The sequence below is a fragment of the Myiozetetes cayanensis genome, unplaced genomic scaffold, assembly GCF_022539395.1.
Source record: "Myiozetetes cayanensis isolate MyiCay16 unplaced genomic scaffold, myiCay2020 scf17, whole genome shotgun sequence".
NCBI classification, from domain to species: Eukaryota; Metazoa; Chordata; class Aves; order Passeriformes; family Tyrannidae; genus Myiozetetes; species Myiozetetes cayanensis.
In genome coordinates this window covers 15,581,635-15,594,178 of record NW_026087378.1, presented here as the reverse complement: position 1 = coordinate 15,594,178, position 12,544 = coordinate 15,581,635, and the positions used below count along the sequence as shown (strand labels likewise).

At 38.5% G+C, this 12,544-nt stretch overlaps 1 protein-coding gene across 2 annotated transcripts in view; it reads right to left on the bottom strand.

The window, feature by feature from the left end:
- The window catches only part of GABRG2 (gamma-aminobutyric acid type A receptor subunit gamma2), a 54,827-nt gene extending 44,510 nt beyond the window's left edge, over window positions 1-10,317 (bottom strand). Inside the window, exon 1 of one of the 2 annotated variants that reach the window (XM_050312559.1) lies at window positions 9,476-10,317. In XM_050312559.1, coding sequence (XP_050168516.1) covers window positions 9,476-9,582 — 107 coding nt within the window. In that variant the 5' untranslated portion in view covers window positions 9,583-10,317. The remainder of the gene's footprint in view (window positions 1-9,475) is intronic. The other variant, XM_050312560.1, reaches the window with a different exon arrangement.
- Window positions 10,318-12,544: the final 2,227 nt, after the last annotated feature.

Here is a 12,544-nt window from a genome sequence, read left to right as displayed (position 1 = left end):
TTTTAGCATTTCCTTGAGAAAACGCAAAATAAAATGGAAAAGGTCATTGTTAATGTATTGTTGATTTTTGTTGCCCCAAAGAGGTTACAAATATCTAATATGTTTATTCAGTACAGCATGGTCTGGGGTTCGTAGTTAATTATTTGGGTTCAATAAAAGACCAGCAATATTTGTAGTTGTATTCTAAGGACCTCCAAGTATTTTACCATTGGTAACCTCCCCTTCTTTCAAATTCTTACCTTCCCAGAAAATAATTTCTTTACTACATTAAAAAAACAAAATTGTAATACTCAAACATATTTGAGGTGACAGCCCTCATGGGCTGCAGGAGCAGAATGCACCATTTAAGTTATATAACAGAAGCCAAAAGGTGTCTTTTCAGTATTAGTTCAGCTACTAAGACAGATCTTGGTAGTATAAATATCATTACAGGGGTCACACACCTCATCTTCTTTCTCAAGCCACTACGAGCTTTTCCACTAGTGTTCTTGTTCAGGTGTGGCATCTCTCTGGCCTTTACCTTCCAAAACATATACCCAGGCTCTCTGCACTTCATGCAAACATTTGTCATCTTTGTTAATTTGAATCTAACAACTCATCTTCCTAATCTCTGCACTGGTTTTCTTTTGAAGCATAGCAGGCTTCTTGTCACTGTTAAAAATGTTGTGTAATTCCAGTCTTCACAATTTGCTTCCAGACCTCCTTCAGTTCTGGCTTTCACAGCAACTGTAGAGCCTTTTCAGACTCATAGCTAAGGCCCTTACTCACTGAATTAGGTAACTCTAAGGGCTGTCAGTAATTCATCTGAGATGGTCAAGCTGACTGTAATTTTAATTATATATAAGGTATTTGGTGGCATTCTTCATTCCCTGACATCTGTGTGCCTGTTTGCCTTTCCTGTTGGATCTCTTTGGGCAATGCTTTCGCAGATGTTTGAAAATATTGGCCATCACCACAAACAAGCATGAGCTATTGGTCTGAATATAGAATTATGTTATTGATTTTGGGGGAATTAGGTGTTTATTTTTCTGTACGAAGACTCTGTTTGAATGCTTAAATTTTGGAAGAATGGTTCTTAGGCCCATAAAAGTAGAAAACAGAGGCATTATTGAGGATAGCAGAAGAAGAAAAATGATTGCAGACTCCTCAATGAATTGTTTTCCCTTGCCTGCATCAGTATCTGTTATACATCTAATTGAAGCCTTTTTAGTGTTAATCTGCACTGTGAAGTCTTCTGTGTCTTCCTCAGATTTTGGAGAGGAAAATCAGAGTACACCCTCTCACAGGAAGTACACAAAACGGCCAAGAGACAACTGATGTCTTTGTCTGATCATTATGAGTACAGCTTATTCTGATTTGGTGACACAGTTCTCCAGCTTTAGCAAACATATGCATGGTTCAGTAGGTCCCCGAACTGCATTATTACTTGATAATATTTTGAATAATACATTGATTAGTTTAGTAAGGCTTTCCAGTATTATCTGATTAATTGTTCTTAATTGTTCTCTTTCTCATTCTTTCTCCTTCTACCTCTTTTTCTCTCATGAAAAATAATCTAAGGGAATTAAATGAAAGTGGAATTCAGTAGATAATCCTCTATCTGTTGCAGCAGGCAGATTTCTGTTTGGATTTGAAGATATCTTGCTACGGATTAACAATAGCTTCATATGACCAGAACATGCTATTTGTGTTGCACAATATAACATTGAAGGAAACACTCATTTTCTCAGATCACCCACTTTTTTTCTGGGGAATTCTGGCAGAAGGTTATTTTAGGTATGTATGAGATCCTCTTTAAGATGCATTTCTCATCAATGTATAAATCAGAAGTATTTTTCAGTACAACACAGAGCATTCAAAAAGCTTAAGATGATAAATAGCTCAGAAAAAAATCTAGCCTTTTGTCTCAAGGGTTCTCACCAAAGTCCAAGATGACATTCAGTAAAAAATACAATTTCATACATGATTACCTGCTTCATTTGGAAAGAGCTAATGCAAGCATAAAAAGTAAATAGCTTCTCATTCCATTCCTTCCAAATACTCATTATTATTCTTCGTTTCCTCTAAATATATTTTTCCCATATATTGATCTTTTATTTCTGGTAATCATCTGTACATGTTATCTTAGGTATTGTAAAAATGCTATTTCTTTAATATTTTGCTGTCTATCTGTAAACAGATGAAAGTTCTATCTTGTAAGAGTAATATTTAGTCTCATATACAATGGCCAGATTTCACAGCTGTTGTACTTTAGTGAATATGTGTGAAGATGTCATTCACTAAATCTGAAAAAATAGAAGTGATCCTCCAGGTGTAAAAATCTCACACAGGAGTGATTTTCTTCATTAATGGTCATCATCTGTTGCATTGAGATTGTATAAATTCCTGAATTTCTATTACCTGCTCTCACTTTGCAGTAACCACAATGTAATCATTACTCTGGGTCAAACCAGCAGTATATTGAGCCACGTATTTTGCATCTGGCAGATGCCAATAGCAGAAACTAAGAGCAAAAGAAAAGGGCAGAAATATCCCTGCCAAAATCTCTGCTCTTCCAGAAACATGACGACAGAGATTTCCTGTAAAGGAATATTACCACTAAGTTCAGTTGATTTTGAAATATGTTTCTTCTATTTGAATCTATGTAAATACTGGGCTCTGCATTACCTCACTTACTAAAAAGAAAACCATTTTCCTAAGATTTCAGGCAACCAGGGATCATTTCATTGGGTGCTTTATGCCGTTTACATGAGAAAACAAGTAATGCTGCTGTAGTCAACTTTTTCTATGTTGCTTAGGACATCACATAAAGAAACGTTATGCAGCTGAGGTAGTCACACACATGGGAAGGTGTTTGCTACATTTCTCTTCTGCTTATGCAGTCACTGGTAGTTTTCAGCAGCATTAAAGCCTCCTTTTTTGACAGCAGTTGTGTTAAAAATATTACTGTTATATAAATAAGAGGATATCACCGTGTGTCAGACTGAATACCCAATATTCAGTCTGACAAGACTCGCATATTAATTTCCTGTCATAACTATAAAATACCCCAAAATCACACTAGATGTAATCCTCACTGTTCTCTCAATCCTTTCTTCAACCTACCACCTTTGCCCCTCTTTTACCTCAGTTTTTCTCAGCCAGTTGGCAGGTGTTGGAACTCATGAAACTATGTACCCACTATCTCCCTCTTCCCACTCTTTTTTCATATGGATGAAAAAAAAAATATATAGCTTTTTGCAAATTTCTCACATTGAAAGTGATGGTTACACGTTCTGATATAAATTAAGTTCTAACAAATTTGTACAACAAGTTTAAAAGCAAGTAATATTATGCTCTGTTTTGCTGTTTTCTCCACCTTCTGGCTTAGTGCGAAGTTGAATTTCTCCTTAATTGGAAGAATCAAACAAGCAGGTTACTTCTGGACATCACAAATAGAAAACCAGACCCAAACAACAGCAAAGCTACTTACTGCACCAGAACTCTTCTGAGCCAGGAGCTCACCTGAATAAAATACCTGCAAAGACACTGCCTCCCCACAGCTGTTTACACCAGCTGAATTAGACTCTCGTGGGATGCCTCTTATTACTATTGGGACAATTTGGGCCATAATCAGTATGAAAAGGAAGGATGCAATGAATGTTAAATTTTAAGTCATCAAAAGTCAATCTTCATATTGAGTCTAAAGTTTAAAAACAACAAGTGCATCTAGAATAGACACTTTATACTGTTCCTTTCTCATCTCTCCATCAGCTAAAATAGCTCTTCACCCTGGGTTTTGTGTGTTGGCTGTTTTTACTAGGAGCAGTTGTAGTCCCTAATTTCATTTTTGCTCAGTGAGTTTGGGTTTAGTCTCATTTTTTGAGATAAGCTCTGCCTTACCTAATAGTTATAGTTACCTTAATATGGTGATGGACTCTTTTTTTCTGTAATTTATGGTTTTCCTGGTACTTTCTGCAGTCTTTTTATTCATCATATAATGAACGGATCTTGTTCTAAGTAAACAACCTCCTCCTCTGAGCCCAGAAAGCATATGTATACTTCCAGTGAAGTCACCTGAATGTCCATTTCTATCATCAGTTGTCATACCTTTTCTAAAAAGAAAATAAATGTCTCTTTCTCTTTTACTGCCAGAAAGCCTCCCTGTTCTTGTTCAGAACTTCTATTCAGAGAAAGTAAGCCCTGCTCGTGAATGTCCTTTATGTCCAAAGGACCAGGACAAGACCTATGTGCCACTTAAGATCAATTTACTTTACAGTCTGTGGGCTGGAGTGTAAAGCTTATGTTGATCTTCTACATAGAATAAAAAAGCAGGAATGAAAGAAAAAGTGTTTAGAGCTATTGTAAATCAGTTGGCTGGGATGTAGGTTGAGAGCTTTCTGCAAAAAAATAAAAGCATTATGCAGAGTAAGAAACACTTTTTGAAGATCCTCACTGAGTTATAATTTAACTTTGGGTGATTTCCCAGTTCTTACTTATGAGCATATAGCCACTTGTGAGAATCTATACTGGATATATGTCTTGGCTTTTCCCTCAGCAACAGACTGATTTTGGTGGATCAGGGATTACTGAGAGGATAAAACAAGGCTCGACATGTGAGAAGATTCCCAGAACTGCTGAGGTTTTCAGCACTAGGTATAGGATAGGGTGTGGATTTCTCAGTAAGCAAAATTGGAGAAATGAACAATTAAACTTTATCACTTGTTTTAAAATCGATTTGTATTGCAATAAAAGCCTGTTAAATTTGTTCAACCCTAGACAGGCTACAAAGGATGAAAATTAAAAAAACTCTTCACTTTTGACATCCTACATCAGGTTTTGGTTTTGGAGTTTTATCTGTGTCTATTTTTGCATATGTATCCAGACTCTTTTCAGTGATGCCCAGCGGAAGGATGAGGAGCAATGGCCATAAACTAAACCATAAGAAATTCCACCCTAACATGAGGAAGAACTTTACACTGAGGCTGGCAGAGCACTGGAAGAGCTGCCCAGGGAGGCTGTGGAGTCTCCCTCTCTGGAGACATTTCAAACCCACCCGGACATGTTCCCGCATCACCTGTTCCAGCTGACCCTGCCTTGGCAGGGGGTTGGACTGGATAGTCTCTAGAGGTCCCTTCCAACACTGAATATTCTATGATTCTGTGATTTTCTAAGCCTGAATTAGTATTAATCAGTCCCCAGGCTAGCTGTCTGTTCCTCACTTCCATTCTCACATAAGCCACCTATTTTCTGTATAAGGCTGTGAGTGGGGCTGCAGGTACAATAGTTTGTAAAGCTACAGCTGAGACTGTACCAGTGAGGCAGATAACCACAGTACACTCCAGTTATCCTGTTGAATGCTAAAAAATAAATAATCAAATGATCACCCCAATAGAATCTTCGTATTTAGGAATACATAAAACTTGTACAGCTGGAGTGACTAACACCAGGTGTTAGAAAGGAAAGGCTGCAGGATTCTGAGCCAGCTTCAAATGAGCCAGAGCATTTCTCACTGAAGGACAGTGCCAGTCAGAGCTACTGACCTTCAACTACTGCCTCTACTTTGGAGCTGACTTGAATATATGTCTACAAGGTATTACTTAATTTTCAAATCTACTTTAGATCAGTGGATTTGATACTCTTTTTATGATAATGGTAGTTGTTCTGAGTTTGTGTCCCAGCATTACAGCAGACAGCAGTCAGGAATGTAGCATGCCTATGAAAAACTCAAAGGTAGTCTCACCCTCCTTGCCACCCCTGACGTGTTTAAGTAGTAAGCAGGTCTTGTGTCTGTACAGCCTCAGCTCTGCTGACACAAACACTGTAGAGTATTAACTATTCAATTTCATAGTACCATAGGTAAGGATAAAGTCATATTTTAATATCACCTAGTTTCACATCTTCTCTCATGACGCTTCTTTAAAGGGAACCATTCCTTGTGAACTGAGAAACTGTCTCTTGCTGAGCAGCTCCTTATTCTGACAGTGGGACCTTGACATAGTATTTAGTACTGTATGCTGTGTGGAGGTATTGAAAGTATATGATTAACTACAGCTGCAGAAATATTACCAGACTGATGTTAGCAAGTTTTACAGTAATTCTGAATGACTGTCCATCTGGGGGATACTCGTGCCCCTTTTAGTTCCTATTCATATCACATTAATTTTCAAGAGCAAAACAATTTTATTTACACCCATGGTCAGTAATTTACTAATACAAATATGTTTCACAAAGGCATCAAACTATTTTGGTGCTAAAATGATTACAGATTTTTTTGATCAGTCCTGACAGTTTTCGGTTTTAGGTACGTAACTGCAGCATATAAACATTGCCGTGATGCTACCTGAGCACTCACAAGTGAAAAAATAGAAGTTGCTAGTGTTCCACGTTTTCCATCTGGACATTACTTTGCACTGTATTCATGTGGATTTTGCTGACAATTTGTTAAAGCTAAAGACTCTGTAAAAATAACTAATAAATACTATATGCAAATTGTGTGCAGAGTATAGCTTTAAATAATTTTTGAAACTTTGCTGGTGAGTTCTATTATATGTAATGTTAAATACCTACTGTTGTTCAATAAGGGTAATCAAATAATTAATTCCAATTAAACCGCACATTAAGTTGTGCAAATATTAGTTTATTTTATTTATAATTTTAAACTGTCTCTTAATACTAAGATTTTTTATGTACAATTTTCAGAAATTTGGAGCTTGGTTTGACTAATTTGCACTGAAACACAGCTTCAGTCAATGTGATGGTCTGCACAATGCTGTTACACTAGTCTGAGTGCTAAGATGATGAACTGCAAAAAGTTTGCAGTGCAGTTATGAATGTCAAGAAACAAATTGGAAGAAAGAACTTCCTAAAACTTTAGTGTGCCCAATTGTAAAGATGTACTCTGTGCATGTAATAAATCTGACACAAATTCTTGTGAAGATAAAATATTGCAGTGCTGTAATATGGCATTTGTTCTGAATTTGTTCAAATCATGGTTTGCTGAAGTCAAAGACAGAATTTTAGTTGCTTCCATTAATGCCTAATGATGTCTTGACTTTTCTTTCTTTAATCTCGTAAATGTCAACAACTTTGCAACAATAAATTTCTCTATATAATATTTTCTCTATTAATAGGGTTCAAACTTCTGCACAGTACTAGTAATCAACTTCTATGTGTTCAGTTACTTTGATCAGATTCTGAAAATACCTAAACCTCTGTGTGTATTCTGATTGATGTCGACACGTTTATTCAGATGCATAACATGGAGCACTTTTGTTAGTGTTCAGCTGCATTGGCCTTTCAGAATTTCAGACAAGCAACACAAGAAAATTGTATTGCCCTCCTTCTAAAGTGTTTGATTAGATTTTAACAAGGAAAATCTTTCATCCTGGCTATAAATAAATGGTATCTAAGTTCAACTTTTTATAACTCAGCCTTGGCCCATGAGTTTCCAAAACTAACAATAAGGTTTCTTCCACAACAGAAGGAGGAAATTGTTAGATTTCCTGAGTGTTAGAATTATAATCATATTTGCATGTTGGGTCATTTAAAATGTTTTTGTAAAGCACTAAGGACTATTTTTCCTTTATTTATAGCTGTTTAATAGTATTTTTCAATTATATATTCTTTAAAATTATGAGGTCAGGAAACTGTCAGAGGAAACCATCTTGGCTGTCAGATGGCTGTGAAAAGAAAACAGAACCTTTTGCTTAGGTAAAACTTAAAAAAGAAAAAAACCCTTTGCATTATGAAGAGTTTCTTTTAGAGCTTATGAAATAATTTTGGCAAAATTCATCTCAGGTGATGCTATCCTGAAAGATGAGTGAAAAGAAGGAAGTATGTTAAAATAAGTATCTGAGATTATTTTAATGGAAAATAAACTGAGAGCCTGTATCATAAAATCCTGTGAAAGTTCATTTTCCATTGCTGTATTCACATAGTAATCATAAATGACTCTGTAAGGATCACACCTGTCTTACTCCCAACAAGGTATCCCTTCATGGTAGGCTCAGCAAATTCTATTTCACTTTCATTTTCAACCATTTTAACTTTCTTTTCACTGGAATTCTTTACAAAGCCCTTTTCTACGTATGTGTGAAAAAAAGTTTATCTAAAACATAGAAACTTTTAATTTTCATTTTGGCCTTTTATTTGGCTTAGAAGTAAGATTCTACTACTGCAGCTATAAAGTCTGATTTTTCTTAAACAAAACAGAAAAGCAAGCAGAAAGAACGCACTTTTTAGTATGGTAGTGTCCAGGTAAAAGGAGGGAAGAATCAAGAAGGTAAATTTGAATGAGAAGCCTGTGTTAACACAGCATTAAGAGTATCTGTGAGGAAGTCTGTTGCCGCTGGAAAGGCCAGGTACTTTGCAATGCAGTGCTATTTTCTCATCTAACCTATTAAATGCACAGTCCACACATTTTTGCAGGAATGTCTGGTTCAGTGCAGTGCTTGGCGCTGCAGCAATACTCCCGCCCTCCACTTTCTGCTCATCCACATATAAACTCTTTCTTCCCCCGCTCTTGAGATTTTTACCTCTTTACATTTCGGTATCTGCACACATATGCAGCACGCACAGGTCGTCCAACAGGACGTGTTGGTGTGGGGGGAAACACTGTTGTAAACATACATTTCATCTGGTCCGGGAACACTATCGCAGCCTGCTCGGCAGCGTGACGAGCCGGCAACGGCCGGGAGCCGCCCGGGAGGGCTCTGAGGGACCCGGGAGGGCTGTGCGGGGCCGGTAGGGCTCTGAGGCACCCGGGAGGGCTCTGAGGCACCCGGTAGGGCTCTGAGGCACCCGGGAGGGCTCTGAGGCACCCGGGAGGGCTGTGCGGGGTCGGGAGGGCTAGGAGGGATCCGGGAGGGCTGTGATGGACCCAGGAGGGCTCTGAGGCACCCAGAAGGGCTGTGAGGGACCCTGGAGGGCTGTGCGGGGCCCGTGAGGGCTCTGAGGCACCCAGGAGGGCTGTGAGGGTACCCAGGAAGGCTGTGCGGGGCCGGGTGGGCTGTACGGGTGCCGAATCCCTGTCCTTGGTGCTCAGCCCTGCCCGGCTCTCGCAGCCTCTCGCAGCGCTCTGCCGCGGCCGCAGCCCCGCACAGCCATGATGGGTCTGCCCGCTTGGGAAAAATAAGCACGAATGCGCGGACATTCTGCCCCCAAAACGCAGCTGCGTTAGAACTCCATGCACTGGAGCAAGCAATAAATTCATAGATAAAAGGCTTCATTAATATGGCACCAAATTCTATGAACACCCCGGCATGTACCATCATCGTACACGCCCGCCGCTAACTCTCCCTGGCCATGTCAGAGCGACAATTTTAAGAGAAATAAAACATTGTAAGATCACAGCTGCTAGGAGATAGATGAATGCAATGTCACTACCCAGACCTCCGGTATTCTCACTGCAGATCGGCAAATTTGCAAAGAGATTCTTCACCCGCCAGCCCTCCCTCCCCCCACTCCCCTAACAGAATCAAAAAGCACATCTTACCACTGGATGAGAGAGAGGAACAGAAGTGCCCACACCATCATTTTGAGAGAAAATGCAGGATTCAAGAATGCAGTGCTCCCCAGGCTTGTTGGATTTGGAGGAATCATCTCTATTCCAATCCCCACACCCCCCCCGGCTTTCCCCCCCCTTTTTTTCTCTTGGTTGCAGATGGATCCGTCCCCTTCTTTAATTTTTTTTTGGTAGTGGTTCTCCCCCCACCCCTACCAGGTCCCGTCAGTGGGATGAGACATTGCACCCAGCTGCGGGAATTAATATGCAGGGGGACAGAAATTAGATCTGCACAAGCCCTTTGCAGATATAATCAGAAAACGTCAGCTCAGACAGCAGCTTTCAAATCCAGGGAAATAATATAATTGGGAGAAAAGGAAAAAAATAAAACCCAAACAAAAAGCCAGAATCACAAACATTCAGAACGAAAACAGTCAAGGACAGGAGCACATACACATGCACACATTTACGGAACCATTGACACACATGCAAGAAAATCCAATAGAGTAAGAAAGAATAAATGGAGGAAAAAAAACCAAAAACAATGAAAGAATAAAGCAACGGAGCTTCTGCCTGAATGCAGATTAACTCTGAGGTCAAAGTGGAAATGATGCACTCTGCTGCAGCACAGATTAACACATGCGTGGTGTCAACCAGGATGGTTTTTAACCTTTGATTACACATATGCAGGCAGCCTGGATTTTCATTTTGGAGGCAAGAAGGATTTGGCAGGCATAAAAAAGGAGGTTGGAAGGAAAAGCTTGCCCTATGCTGCTGAGCATCCTCATTTTTCTAAACAGCCTGCAAATCGTGATTGCAAAGGAGTCAAAAAAATGAAAGGATGGATGAGGGAGTGGAAAAGGGAGGGGTGGTGGTTGCTAAGTAACTCAGGAAATGGGGAAAGCAGCATTGGTGGAGTCAGTATGAATGAGGTGATCTAGTATGTGATCAGATTAGGGGAAATATGCAAGATTTTTATCTCCCGTCCCCCTAATATAATCAGACAGAGGAAACACTTCCTGTCCAGAGGGGAAACACTAGATGACCATAAAAGCTGACCCTTGCCAAATTTTGGAACCAGAATCCCAAGTTCTATTGTCCAAAATGCAATCTAGTAAATACTAGTGAAGTAAAAAATTCAGGGAATCTCATGATTTCCCAAAGTAAGAACACCTCAGTCTAAAATAGGTACTTGGACCATGACCAACAATAAAAAAAATTTTTACCTCCCCTATTCTTTCTGCCTAAACCAAAGCAAAATATAGACAGCAACAAGCCTCCCCAATGCTGATTATGAATTGGTAGACTAATAGACAAACTTAATCATCAGAAACTGGGAGATGTGACCTGACATTGTGTCAGTTCAAAGCCCATCTTTCGAAAACTCAAGGGAGAAATAAAGAAATAATTATTCTAAAAATTAAAAAAAAAAAAAAAAAAAAATTAAATGAAGTGAAATGTTTTCAATAGAATTAAGGCATCAAAATTTCCCTCTGGACTGAGTCAAGTCTGAACCAAATCTGACACTTGGATCCTGCTCAAACCTTTCAATACCCAGGACAATCTGGTAGTTCCCAGTGTCCAAATTCAAAATTACATTTATCCATCAGGAAAAGATAATTACAGTAGTTACTGTCTCAGAGTCTCTAAAAACATAGATCCAGCCTTCAGCCACCAAGCTAATTTTTTATGTTTCCAAACACAAGATATTTAACTCTCAACAATAAGCAATAGATCAATATTATTAGTTGAATGAAATACATCATGGCACCTGGATATTTCTGTGATAAATTGAGCCAATATCTTACACTGTCACTGCATTTTTATCACTGTTTCCAAGCAAAGTAACATTACAAACCTGGTTCTTAATATTTCCAATTAATGGTTCTATTCTTAAGTAATTTCCCCAACTTGTGAAATACAGCCACTTCAGTGATAGAAAGCTATAGAATATTCCAAATCTCTCTTCCTCTTGGTGTATATGTGTATATGTATATATGTATGTATGTATGTATGTATGCATGTTCAAATATCAGCTTTTTCTCGGGGTACACTTCATTACCTGTAAACATGACATTTTTATGATTTTATTGCTGTAATCTCTCTCATCAGTTATCACAAAATTCCTTTGAAGGATAAAAATGTTGTGCATATTTTGATGAGGGAATCAAAATTGTTGACAGCTAGAATTTGAACTGTGCAAATAGTTATTGTCTTAGCCGCAGCAACTGTGTCTGTTGTAGCATAGCAGCTTTGGTCTGCACTTTATTTACTGAAATTTTGTTTTGTTAGCAGAATCTTCTTGTCTGAAAAGAGTTCCTGGACTTGCTACAAAATTGTTACGCACTTTCACTCCAGAGGTTCAGCTCATTATTCTTGTTAAGAGAAGCAAGGAGTCTGCGATAGAAGAAAAGCCTGCTGACATCAGATCTTCATAGTTTTTACCAGGATTCCCACCACACAGAGGGTATGTCAAAAGAATTAGACACTGTAATACTAACCCTTGACTGCTCAGATTTCACTAAGGTAGAGACTATTGATAATATTATTCCTCTAGGTATTTTATAAGCTGTACCTTCTATTCACATTGTTAAGTGGGTGTCAATGGGGGTGGATGGACAAGAGTAGTCTGAAGACTGGGTAGATTGTTCTTCATATTTAAACTTGCATCATCATATTATGATTAATTTTTCATCTCGGAAGCATCTACTTTAATTTTTTTTTTTAAGCTGGATGCAATTGACATTTAGGTACTGACTTAGGTAGTGGGAAATAGGATCTTCAGCCTCTGATCCAGAAAGTGGACCACACAAAGACCAACTCAGGTTTTTCAGTGCTCCTAGATAACATCATTTAGATATCAAAATACTTGACCCCAGTACATAAAACTTATCCACCAATAATCAGGCAATACCAATTTTGACTGTAAGTATTTTGAAATGCAAAATTGTCGTTGCATTTCTTTGTAACCTCAGCCTGAAAAAAGAGAAAGTAAGCCCAGGTTTTATGCTCAATGCATTTCAATATTGGTTATGCTGATAACCCATGCTAAGAAAAACT